We start from the raw sequence: 14,207 nt of genomic DNA on the forward strand, positions 1-14,207 counted from the left end.
GTAAGGCAGGTAGAGGAGTAAGTATTTGGGTTCTATCATAGATACTGAAATGTTTGTTCTCTGAGGCATGTCAAAAGAGAGTTCAGATGTGCAGTGAATGGTAAATTGATTCTAGAGTTTCTGCTAAACCAGGAGTACCATGCCTCTCATTAATTTATTTACATGGTCATTATAAGGGAGATATGGAATATGTAAGAAGTTTGTTATATGCATGATACTTGGTGAAACAGACATGGGAGATTAAAAAAGTAGATATGATTTAGTCTTGATTCGTCAATTGAGCCAACAAATTCCTGCAGTGCTATTTGGACAGACACTGAATGGAAAGAGACAGAAAGAGAAAGAGAGAGAGGGAGGTGAGAGAGAGAAAGAGAGAGAGAGAAACCTTCTTAGGAAAGTGTTTGTGAAACGAATGGACAACCATTGGTACCTGTAGGACATAGTGATGGAGTGTGACTCAGAACTGTGTAGAAAGGTCATCTGTTCATTTTGTTAATGGAAACAATGTGTGGCAGGGATGCAGGAATGTCTCTTATTCTCTTTGGCATCTTAAAGGTCCTGTATATTTCAGATTTTGTGGCATGGAGCTTTCCCAGGGAGAATCCCAAACATGATTGATTCCCATTTGGTCTCACAGGCTGGGAAATACTGCGAATGATTATGTTACTATGACTGTAGCCTCCCAGTACAAATGTTAGTTTCTCTTCTTTCTGTCCTTCATTCCAGACTGGCTTTCAGACACACAAAAAAAAATACTGCATGATCTCACTGATATATTGGGCCCAAAAATAAGTGAAATACATAGAAAAAGAGAGTAAAATGGTGGTTACAGGAGCGGGGAGGGAGAGAAAATAAAAGTGTAGGCCAAATGGTACAAACTTGCAGTTATGTAGGATGAGTAAGTCTTGATAGCTAATGGTTAATAATATTGCATTATATATTGAAAATTTGCTAAGAGAATGGGTTTTAAGTCCTCTTACTATAAAGATCAGAGCTATGGAAAGTGCTGTATAATTTGTTTGAGTGTAGTAATCATTTCAATATGTAGATGGATGTCAAACATCATATTGTACATTTTTAATAAAGAATATTATGTGATACTGCTTTAATGAAATCAATAACGAATCAATCAATCCAGACTGGCTTGAATTGTTCTTAGAATTATCTAATCAAAAAATATTTTGATGATGTCACTTTCCTTAGTATGTCATGTGATTCTCTCAATTGGCTAATTCACTCCTACATCTGCAGGATCACACTCTACATGGAAATTTTTATTCTCTTCATGCTACATTGAATGTAGTTCTATGAAGAAGTTGTGAAAAGTTAGTCCTTCATGACATTAGGTACAATTGCTTGTAACTTTAATACATTGTTCTCTATCCTCATACAGTCATTTAACTGCATGAATCCCCATTTCTCCCTTTTCTCAATGTGAACATTAGGTATCATCTGTATAAGGAAGCATGTTGAATGTACTCGTTCAACTTTATCTTTCTCTTCTGCTCTCATACATCCCACTATTCCTAATGATAACATGTGTCATCACAATGTATTATAAAAATCGCTTTTCTCTATAGCTCGACAGACTATTATCTGTTACCATCAGTGGCTTGCTCTTTTCCTCTTCACCTGCCCAGATCTTGCTCTTGAGTACCGTTCTACATTAAACTATTCATACCTCAAAGCATGTTTAGCTATTCTTAGCCCATTGCATTTTCATATAATAATTAGAGTCAGCCTGCAAAGTGTTTGCAGGAAAAAAAATTTGTGTTTCAATGTGATTTCATACAATCTAGAGCATAATTTGTGGAATCATAAAATGTTTTCTATATCAAATCTCTTGATTCATTAATGAAACGTATTTTACTACATATATGTTTATTTATGTAGAGCAGAAACCCATCCATATCTCAGTCACTGTTGATGGGAATGATTTAATTATGATTAGTTTCTTTCTTTCTTTCTTTCTTTTTTTTTTTTTTTTTGAGACCCTATGTTATTGTGTTGCCCAGGTTCATCTGAAACACATGGGTGCAAGTCATCCTGAAACCATTCTCATAAAATGAATAAAACTAATTGCCGGGTGTTTAACCAAAAGCATAACTTTTTAGTAGAAACATAAACTAAGCATGAACCAGCTTGCCCGATAGCCCACTTCTGCATGGCTGCTTATGGCTTAAAAGTCATGTGGCCCTTGTCACCAGGTCCTAACTACCCTTAATTGCTTCTTTAGATATCATCTTTAATTTTAGGAAACCTCAAGTTTTCTAATTAAAATGTTTTCCAGATCTTGAATTCCAGTGGGTCCATTGACCCAGGGTGTCTGCAGAGCATGTCTGAGAAACTGAGCAGAGCTATGATTATTAAAGTGTTTCTCTGCTTCAATTCCTGCTGTTTTGGCATTTTGGTCTGTTACCACTCCATGGGCAATTGAACCCTGTGGGCCTGTATCAATCCTCCTGCCTCAGTCTCCCTGCAGGTGGAATGACAGGCCTGTACCACTGTGTCCTGCTCTTTTACAAAAGATTTGACAGAAATGGTTATCACCTGAATTTTGTATCTTTGGGACATAGGATGGGCTTTCTTTTTAGGTAATTATTATTATGCATTTAAGATCTATGTGATTTAACGAATAATTTAAATGGACTGAACACAGACATTTAAAAATGTAAAACAAACAGCTCAGTTTTACTTATTTTCCTTATTCAAATCACTTCTTCTAGAAGAAATCAAGTTGTGGCCTACTCTATGCTTAGTTTTGTGGTTTCTGCTGAGTTAGTGTGAAATACTCCATTTCTACTTCCAGACCATGGTCAGGGAGAACAGGGGTATTTCAGGGTCTCCTCCTTCTCTGGACTTGTTGGGGAGGATCTGTAAGGGATGGCCACAGTGCTTCTCTGACACAGGCCACCCACCCACAGTCCTGGTGGTCCCCTGAAGAGGATTCTGTGCTGCGATCCAAATTACAGGTTTCCTTTGTTTCATATGCCCAAGTCCATGTTACTTTCTGTCTCATATCCCCCACACATGTTTACAGGATTACCGTCTTCAGTCATGACCCTTAAAGTCTTTCTTTCATACAGAAATCCTCTCAAAGCACCTCTTCCCACATAAAATAAGGATTCTTCCCTCCTCATTCAGCACAAAGGTGTTTTGTCTTCTAAAGAAGATAAAACAACAGTGCCCAGTGTGCACTAGATATAGCATCTGCTTTTATGTTCAAAGCAGGGTTTTAGAGGTAAAGAAATTCTTTAGATTTTCAAATGCAAGAATGTCAAAACATCTGTATTTGACTTTCAGGAAATTATTTTTGCTAGTAATATACACTACCTACCCTGATTAGATCATTATGCAACATACACTTAAATAAAAATATTAAATTGAAACCCATAAATACATACAATAATAATGTGTCAATTAAATAAATAAATAATTATTAAAAACATTTAAACATTTATAAACCTCCAAATATTTTAAATGGACTAATGCTACTTTTTCAAGACAGAAGGCATATTTTATTTACTGGAAACCATGAAAAATTTGCATACCTTTAAGGTACTCTTTCATATAAAAATTTAATTATTGAATATATTCTAGATAGTATTATACCACAGTCAGTAGTAACATCATTTTTATTATCTATTTTCATAAGAGAAAATTGTTTTAAAATTTAATGAGTATTTCCAGAAGAAAAGAAACAATAAAACATATACTTAAAATATGTTAAAGATAACTCCAATATGTGATATTTTAATAACTTTTACTTACATGTTTTAATTAAATTAACCTTGTTCCATTTTCATGTTCTAAAATTTATTGCTAAAATAAGCTATATTGGGAAAGAAATTAATATATACAGACACATCCTTGCTATAAATGTGGTGAAAAACAACATAAAAAGTGTAGGATTTCATAAAGTATTAGAGACACAATTGCATTTGCACAATCTGAATAAATATACTTATTTCTTTCACCACTGAGTTTCCCCTTGACACCCCTTGAAACATCTAAATACATGATGAGAGCTCATTTCTGAACCTTGGACTAAGGCCATCCTCTGTTATTAGTGACTCAGCCTAAAATGTCCAAAGTCTCAGTGGACAATCCCAAGTGAATATCAGCAAAACAACTGGTAATCTCGTTCTCCAAGTAAAGAAGGACTGGATTCATGGTTTCTATGGAATCCCCACGAAGGTCTCTGAAATCTCATGTGTAGGGATGATCAATGAATATATACCTTTCTTTAAAAACCATTCAGAAATCTTGCTGAGAAAAATGACTTTGTTCATATGGTGGCTGTAAGACTGCTGGCAGCCAACCAAGGCGGTGCGTGTTTGAAACTGAGGAGTTAATAAAAGGTACTGGTTATATTTGTATTTTAAAGTTTTTATTGATCATAGGGAAGAAGGGACTCTGGCAAGTGCTTAAGAGAACTTTATTTCAGAAATCGAACTGAAGTGAAGTTTAAGCACTAGTAACTGTACTTTCTGTTAAGAAAATTCAGAAATTTTGGAGTATAGAATACAGACAACCAAAGTGTTTTTTGCTGCTAATTCATAAAGTGTTTCCCGGATTGGAAGGGAAGTGATGATCAATGGAAGAGATGGGGCTAAATTATATTAAACGGTGCTGTTTTGGGCTCAAGTGAAATTAAAAAAACACCATATTCACAATAATTATCATAGAGGGTAGCATTTCCTCATTCATACTTGGTTGGTGTTTTGTTGGTTTGGGTTTGATTTCTTTTGCCACAAGTGATGATTAATTATATGATGCTTATAGTAATCTTATTGCTGTTTCTTACTTGCTATTTCACCTCATATGAATCCAGTCTTTCCAAGGAAATACCTAGAAACAACTCGTGTTGTTTAAAAGTATTAAAAGGCCATTAAAGTTAAGACAAAATCAGAGGGGTTAAAATTGCCAGTCTGTAGAGCAACAATATAGTTTTTAAAATAAAGGACCCTCTTATAAATAATTAAGGAAACCATATGATTAGCAGCTGTGCTATGGGTATCCAAATTTTGTTTTTACACCCAATTTGCGACAAATTGTCATGCTTTGTGCTTTTAAATTTTGCAATATATTTATTTTTTCTTTTGGTACACAAGATAAACTTCCAGTGAAACAATAGAAATATTATTTCTGCTTTAACAGTCATGCAGTGGTTTTGTGAGAAGCAAATGAGCATAGTATGTGGAAACAATGTGAAGGCTATATTGCTCTACAGTCATAGTGGAAAACAAGTGTGTGAATGTCAGTGATAGTGATTATGTTGATGATGAGGGCAATGATAATGATGAAGATGCTGAAACCTGCAGGTTCTCTTCAATGAGACACCCAGTCGAGTAATACATGGTCTCTATGTCACAGACAGCTCCTAACAACCCCTGGATTATTCCCCCCTGTTGTAATTATAAAATACAGGGTCAGATATTCATCAACAAAAGGTTACATTTCTAGTAATTGTAAGAGCTAGGATTCGATTTTGTACTAAACCGAGTCTCTCTCCCGTGAACTTACACAGTGAAGCCAAGTAAGCACATCGTTATTCCAAAAGAGCACTCAAAGGATACTTCATACTCACTTTCATACTCACTTTCTGTCTAGCCACGGAAATGTCTGTCTGCCCGCTTACCTGTGTATCTATCTATGAGAGATACACCTCAATGGCAGGTTGTGACTTGGAAGCACACATACACACAAGCAAATATTCACTTTATATTATTTACTCCTTTACACCTTAAAGAGTTACGGTTCTCCAACTTCATACCCTTCTCAACAATTACAAATACACATTGTGTAAATATTACATAAGATCAGTTATTCCTACGTCGGTTAAATATAACATTAGGTACTGTGTCTCTTCTTAGGAGAATCTATTGTGGAGGAACTTGAAGGAAGGAGGAGTCTCCTTTAGGATTCCATGTCAGGATGCTGTGGAGAGCCGTCCTTGTCTAGACTCCAGAGGACTCTCTTCTGTGTCATCTGATTGACATTCTACACAAGTGTTGTCAACGTGAGATAATTCTTACTATAGACATGCACAATTAGGTACAGACAGCTTGTTTTAAGGAATTCAGGCTGACTTATTAAGTCAATGACTTCACAGCCGTTCCAGCGAAACTGAACCTGTCACGTGTTTTACCGTTTCTTAGCCTTATCTGTTAGTAAGAAAGATCACTTTCTGGAAGTTTCAGAGTTCAGAACTTTAGAATATTTCAGGTATTGCTTCAGAAGACAGGAAGCAACCCAGATTTTTGCAAAACCTGGTAAAGGGTGGCTTGGGTGTTGGAGGCTTTTAAAAGTTCAATCTGATTTCTTATAAAACTTCCAGTAAGCCAACTTGTGCCCTTATCTCCCTTCCTTTTTCTTTTTCTTTCTTTTTTTTTTTTTTGGTAAATTCACACATTCTCTGGAGCTATGCAAATGATCAGACCAACTTTAAGAGGATCAGCCATATTTTGTAATGTATAATGATTTCTCTTTGAGAAATCAAATCTGAGGAAAATATAGGGAAAATAAATCAGTGCCCCAAGGGAAAACTGCAGTATCTAGACTCAAGAGAACCGTCCTCCTTGGTTCCCAACTCTGTCACTAGGTCACTGGACAGTCATGAATAACTCTCTTCAAATCCTGTGATTCAGCTATTCTTCCTTGTGATAATGAGACTATCATTGAAAAATCTTTGTCTTCTATGAATATCTGAATTACTTAAATTAGGCTATTTTCGTTAGCTCATGTTCAACTCTAAATTGAAGGATAAGAAAAAGATCTATGCAATTTAATGATGCATTTTGACTTCAAAAGATAGTAATATGTAATTCATTTGGAAATTGGGCACCATTTGTAGAATTGTAATTATCATGCTGAATATGTGCATCCTCAACTTGATTTACACAGGAGATTATACAGGGTTTTTTTGGTAAGTGAATTATTCCAATAGGTAAACTTTTACGTTGGGAACATGGTGGAAATTGCACTTCTTTTAGATTTTCTGAGAAATCTTCTTTCTCTGAAAATATGTATGATTGTTGCCAGGTCAAGTGAAAGTACAGTAAAACCAGATAATATGAGGAAACAGAAGTTTAAATTTTAGCCATTAAAATAATCTTATTTGTGACATAAAAAATCTTATTATTTCTCATTTACTTAGCTTTTATAATGATTATGTATTTCTGTAAATTTAACCTCTGGCTTTTATTTTTGTTTTGGATAATTAAAAAGTGAGTCAGCCTTATTTCAGGTGTACTGCCTAAAAATATTTGGATAAACTAAACCACACATTTTTTAAAACATGTACATAAATGTATATTTATATATGTAACATATATATTTATTTACATGTTTGCACAGGTATGTATGTGTGTATATAAACTTATGTATGTATGTGTGGGTTTGTGTATATATGTGCATATGTGTTTATGTATGTGTGTGATCTAGAGAAGTTCATTTAAAACCTCTGAATCTCAATTTTGTCATCTATAAAATGTCGGTGGTGATGTCAATGTGAAGAGCTTGTTATTAGGATTAAATCTAATGGAATCACGGAAGAAATCCTGACAAATTGCAAGTGCCAGTGTGTGGAGATAGCCAATAAAAGTTCATGCTGTTATTGTTCCTTTCATGTAGGATGCCACCTGGATTGAAGGTTTAGTTTTCCTAATCGCTGTGAAACAATCATCGGAATTTTTTCTCCTTGCTTTTTCCTCTTTTGTATGACAGCATTAATACTGATGCCCAGGTATATACATTTTAGGAGAGTTATAAGAATAAAAGCAAGTGGAAATGTTTTTAAATGGGCTTAAAATATTTACAGCTAATTCTGTTGATAAAAAATTAAGGGACACAAGTAACCTGTTTGGATTTATTTTTACATAAGAAAAAAAATGTCCTCTTCACATTACTGAAACAGATGTATAATGGCTGAGACTGCTTCCTCATTAGAGACAAGGATCTAATTTTATTTAAATAATGTTATGTGATGGATTAGAACCTTGGAACATGAATAATCAAAGAGATGCTACACTGGTGTCCAGGAGATATTGTAACGTCACAGAGCATATCCTGCCACTCACCACTTGGAAAGTCCTATTACCAAGAGCAAGGTCTGGTAGAAAGAGACTTTTTCTTCCAAGCTTAGCTGAGGGGAAGCGGGATAGGCTTCTGTCTTAATGGGAAGTCCTTCCCCTTTCAGGGCAGTAGACAGGGTCTTTTAAGGGGGTCTTGGCAGTAATGACATGCAGGGGGTGAGGAGATGGGGGTCCAATGATTTGCTTCTGATGTCTTTTCTACCCGGTGGTCTGGCTGGCACCATCGCAGGCAGAGCTGGGTTGTAAATTGAGGCAATCTCCTAGTGGAAGGGAGTTCTGTGGGTGCCTGATTTGCTTCAAGATTCCTTCTCTAGAACTTCTAGGTAAACACAAAGTCATAAAGTTGCCTTGTAGAATGTGTCTGGTGGAGACAGTAAAGGATATATTTGTATTCCTAACCAGCCAAGAAGGAGGTGAGGGAGAAGGAAAAAATAAATTCATATCGAGACCATCCTGGCTAACACTGCGAAACCCCACCCCTACTAAAAGTAAATATATATATATATTAGATTAGCCGGGTGTGGTGGCGGCGCCTGTAGTCCCAGCTACTCGGGAGGCTGAGGCAGGAGAATGGCGGGAACCCGGGAGGCGGAGCTTGCAGTGAGCTGAGATCACACCACTGCACTCCAGCCTGGGCCACAGGGCGACTCCGTCTTAAAAAAAAAAAAAAGTCTCATGGAAAGTTTATCATAGATTGCCCTATATAAAATACAAATGATAGAAATGTTTGGAATGTTGTGTTAGTAATTACAAATAGTACTTACTCTATCTGCCAATAATTAAATTACTAATACAAATTATATACTACTGCTCAGTCTTCGTGCAGATCCCATACTGTTTCCAAATGACTTACATGAAAATAATTTATTCCTCTATATTGCCCTTCACAAATTACCAGAGGTCATAAAATAATTGCTCTGTAGAGGCCCAGAAACTTGTAGGAATTTTCTTAAAATGTATTTGGAATTCCAAATAGGGAATAATTTCAGTACATTTAAATGTTTTTAATTAGGGTGAATATACTTAAGATAAACTGCATCATTTTAACTCTTTTAAGTGTACAGTTCTGTGGCATTAAGGACATTTATATTGTTGTGCAACCGCCCCCACCATGCATCTCCAGAGCAGTTTCATCGTCTCCAACTAAAATTATGTTCTCCACACAATTATTCTCCTGTCTCCCTTCCCCGGTCCCCCGGGGTCCAGCATTCCACTTTCTGTCTCTATGAATTTGACAACTCTGGGTACTTCATGTAGGTGAATTCATACAATATTTGCCTCTTTGTGGCTTATTTCACTTTGCATAATGTCATCCAAGTTCATCTGTGCTATAGCATGTGTCACAATTTATTTCATGATTAAAATGAATAATAGTCCATTGTATGTACTCACTACATTTTTTATTGATTTCTCTGTGGACGGACACTTAAGATATTTCTGCCTTTGGGATGTTGTGAATAATGCTGCTGTGAACATGGGCATAGAAGTATCTTTTTGAGGGTCTTATTTCTTTGGGTCCACATTCCGAAGTGAAATAGCTGGAGCATATACTAATTCTGTTTAATTTTTGAAGAAATTACTATACAGATGGTCCAGAAACACAATATTTTGATGATTTTTTGACTTTAATATGCATTTATAGGAACATATAATCCTATTGTAAGTTAAGGAGCATCTGGAATTACAATGGTTTGACTTACCATATTTTAACATTGAGATGACTTTTTCAGGATAGTAAATGTATATTTTACTTATGATATTTTCGACTCATAATGATTTTATCAGGCTGAAATCCATCATAAATCGAGAAGCCTCTCAATCATTTTCCTCAGAGGCTATACAATTTCATTTTGGCTCTGGCTATACTTTTATCATTTTAGCTCTTACACTTAGGTCATTGATTTATTTTGACTTAATCGTGCTGTAAAGTAAGCATCCAATTTCAATGTTTTGAATGTAGTTATCCAGTTTTTCAAACACTGTTTATTGAAAACACTGTCCCTTCCCAATTGAGTAAACTCAGTTCCCTTTCCAAAAATATATTGCTCTTTATAGGAGAGTCTATTTCTTGACTCTATTTTCTTCCTCCTCCTCCCCTCCTCCCCCTCCTCCTCCTCCTCCTTCTTCTTGTTCTTCTTCTTCCTCTTCCTCCTCCTCTTCTTGTTTGAGACACAGTCTCACTCTGTCACCCAAGTGGGAATGTGGGGCTACAATCTTGGCTCACTGCAACCTTGGCCTCCTGGGCTCAAGCAATCCTCCCACCTCAGTCTCCCCAAGTAGCTGGGACTACTGGTGTGAACCACCTCCCCTGGCTAATTTTTGTATTTTTTGTAGAAACAGGATTTTTCCATTTTGGTTGGTCTCAATGTTCTGAGCTCAAGCAGTCTGCCTGCCTCAGCCTCCCAACGAGCTGGGATTACAGGTGTGAACAAACACACTTGACCTCTCCTTTCTTCTATTGGTATACATGCCTGGTTTTATAACAATGCCATACTGTTTTGATTACTGTAGATTTTGGAAGTGGAACAAGACAAGGATGCCCACTCTCACCATTCCCAGCCAGAGCAATCAGACAAGAGAAAGAAATAAAGGGCATCCATATTGGTAAACAGGAAGTCAAACTGTTGCTGTTTGCTGATGATATGATTGTTTACCTAGAAAACCCTAAAGACTCCCCCAGAAAGCTCCTAGAATAAAGGAATTCAGCCAAGTTTCAGGATACAAAATTAATTTACATAAATCAGTAGCTCTCCTATTCACCAACAGCAGCCAAGCAGAGATTCTAAGCATTAGGGAAGCAAAGACACAGAATACACATCCTACTGGTGAGAGCTTGAGCAGAGGCATGGAAGCTAAAATGAAATTGGCATATAGATATTCAGATATCTATATCTAGGGTCTGCGGTAACTTGAGAATTGTGAAACTGAATGAGGAGGCAAAAGAGAATGAACATTTAGTGGTGGCAGACATTAAAAGCCAAGACTGTGAGTTACATTTTGTGAAAAGGGTACCTAAAATAATAATTCATTCTACATTTCAAAATAGAAGAACCAAATAATGATGTCTGACTTAGAGAAAGTTTGACTTGGAATTATTATGCAAAGACAATTCAAGAAGGAAGTAAAAGTTCCTCCAAATGAGTGACAGGCTGCTGCAGCTTTAGAAGTAAGTCTTACACAATAAGTGTAGAAAAATATCATCCAGAAACCGTAATGCTAATTTATTCATAATAAGATCCAAACATGCATTTAACTTACCTTTCCATGCATTTGTTTTAAGCATAACATATAATCTTGATTACATCTGAGTCTGTGTTCGACATAAAATATTCCTATCCTTTTGAAGTTGTAAGACAAATGATTTTTCCCATAAATGTATATATTTCCTAGAAAAAATTTTGGTTATAAATATTTGTCTCATCAAATATTAATCTCTGGATAGAAAATATGATTTTTTTTCTAAATACGAAAGATTAGTTTGTCATTTAAGAGTTATAAAGTTGTATAAATAATTCACAGTCTAACTAAACTAAGGATTTTAAAAATAATTGGCTTACTATTCCATAAGCAGTCCCCTCTTATCCACTGTTTTGCTTTCCATGGTTTCTCCTGTGATCAACTGCAGTCTGAAAATATTGTGTGGAAAAGTCCACAAATGAAGACTTCATAAATTATAAATTGGTTTTCAGTCATAGCCCAGTGTTGCCTCATAGTGCCTACATTGTTCCCCTCACTTTATTTCATCGTGTAGACATTTTGTCTTCCCATGAAGTATTTTGTCATCACAAAAAAAATGAGCACAGTACAACGAGGTATTGAGAAAAAGGACCTGCATTTGCGTAACTTTTATTACAGTATATAGTTATAATTGTTCTATTTTATTTGTAGTTATTTTTGTTAATCTCATCTAATTTATAAATTAAAATTTATAACATGTATTGATGGATGTAAAAAATAGTGTATATAGGATTCAGTGTCAACCGCAATTTCAGGCATTCACTGAGGGCCTTGGAATGCAGCTCCTGCGCATAATGGGGAACTACTGTACTTGACTTACCCTTGTGTCTCCCTTCAGGAAGGATCGTATGAATGCCCCATGGAAAATTACAATCAAACGTTAACTGATTTCATCTTATTGGGGCTGTTTCCACCGACGAAATTTGGCCTCTTCCTCTTCATTCTCATTGTCCTCATTTTCCTAATGGCTCTAATTGGAAACCTATCCATGATTCTTCTCATCTTCTTGGACACCCATCTCCACACACCCATGTATTTCCTACTTAGTCAGCTCTCCCTCATCGACCTAAATTACATCTCCACCATTGTTCCTAAGATGGCTTCTGATTTTCTGCGTAGAAACAAGACTATCTCCTTCATTGGGTGTGGGACTCAGAGTTTCTTCTTCATGACGTTTGCAGGTGCAGAAGCGCTGCTCCTGACATCAATGGCCTACGATCGTTATGTGGCCATTTGTTTTCCTCTCCACTATCCCATCCGTATGAGCAAAAGAATGTGTGTGCTGATGATAACAGGATCTTGGATGATAGTCTCCGTCAACTCTTGTGCTCACACGGTATATGCATTCCGTATCCCATATTGCAAGTCCAGAGCCATCAATCATTTTTTCTGTGATGTTCCAACTATGTTGACCCTAGCCTGCACGGATACCTGGGTCTATGAGTATACAGTGTTTCTGAGCAGCACCATCTTTCTTGTGTTTCCCTTCACTGGCATTGCGTGTTCCTATGGCCGGGTTCTCCTTGCTGTCTACCGCATGCACTCTGCAGAAGGGAGGAAGAAGGCCTATTCGACCTGCAGCACCCACCTCACTGTAGTGACTTTCTACTATGCACCCTTTGCTTATACCTATCTGCGTCCAAGATCCCTGCGATCTCCAACAGAGGACAAGGTTCTGGCTGTCTTCTACACCATCCTCACCCCAATGCTCAACCCCATCATCTACAGCCTGAGAAACAAGGAGGTGATGGGGGCCCTGACACGAGTGATTCAGAAAATCTTCTCGGTGAAAATGTAGACATACGTTCTGTCTTAGAGTCAAAGCACTAGGTTCATATCATCTTAGCTATGTACAGCAGTTAAGAAAAACATTATTACATGTCCAGTGTGTCAAACAGAGGTTAATCTAGATTTGCCTTTTAATTTAGTCTTGACATTATAGTTGCATATTCTAAGACATTTATTTTGTTTTTATTTGTGTTTCTTTTTATCAAAAGACAGATCATATATTTTCCACTAAATTGTAAGGGCATAGAATTTCATTATCATGTAGAAATCAAAACAATAACTGTCCAAAGGAATCATATCATTAAGCATAATAGTTATATGTTGATTATTTCCCATTATTATTAAAATAAGGCAAAACAATAAATTATTTAAGACTACTGAATCTAATTGAATATCAAATAATATTTTATTTACTCTCAACTGGTGTCTCCTCTTTTTGCTAAAGTAATGATTTATAAAGAAATTTACCTCAGGATAAATACTTATGTCTGGGGTGAAGTCAATTTGGCTTTAGTAAAACAACAATTTCTTTATAAGAGATTCTACAGAAGTTACCTTCTCTAGAACCTCTTAGATTACAGTTAACTTAGACTTAGTTGAGTGTGGAGTAGGTTATTTGAACCATTCCCCAGTCACATCACAACACACTCAATGTTTGTCTCTTGAGTAGCCACGGGTATTCTCATGCAAGACATTCTATCCTGAACAAATTTTTTTCTACTTACTCTTCTTCTAAATCAACAAGTCTGTAGATCTTGGATTGGGATCAGCTCCTCTGCTGCACTATTTTTATACTTGCTTAGGCATATGCCTAAAAGGATCAACATTATTTTCATAAAAGTTATCTGCTTAGGTGCATTCTCTGAGTGAAAGGCCATTGCTCTTCAGAAGAGCCCATTCCTGAGAAACTCTTTAATCTCTGAGGAGAGGAGGAAGAAGGAAGGTAGAATGAACAAGTAAGAGAAAAGCCCTGCATTTTACAATTTTCCATAATGTAACATTTTTCTATAATTATTTTTCCAAAGTTCTTTCTGTTGCTCTTAAATAGAATAATCTTCACTCTGGAAATATAATTAAAATGCATAA

At 36.2% G+C, this 14,207-nt stretch overlaps 1 protein-coding gene across 1 annotated transcript; it reads left to right on the forward strand.

Annotated features, from left to right (window-relative positions):
- Nucleotides 1–12,192: 12,192 nt before the first annotated feature.
- Nucleotides 12,193–13,131, forward strand: LOC112609808 (olfactory receptor 2L5). The gene has a single exon (XM_025362932.1). The coding sequence runs from the start codon at nt 12,193–12,195 to the stop codon at nt 13,129–13,131; it is 939 nt and encodes a 312-aa protein (XP_025218717.1).
- Nucleotides 13,132–14,207: the final 1,076 nt, after the last annotated feature.

The sequence above is a fragment of the Theropithecus gelada genome, chromosome 1 (genome assembly GCF_003255815.1).
Source record: "Theropithecus gelada isolate Dixy chromosome 1, Tgel_1.0, whole genome shotgun sequence".
Taxonomy (NCBI): Eukaryota; Metazoa; Chordata; class Mammalia; order Primates; family Cercopithecidae; genus Theropithecus; species Theropithecus gelada.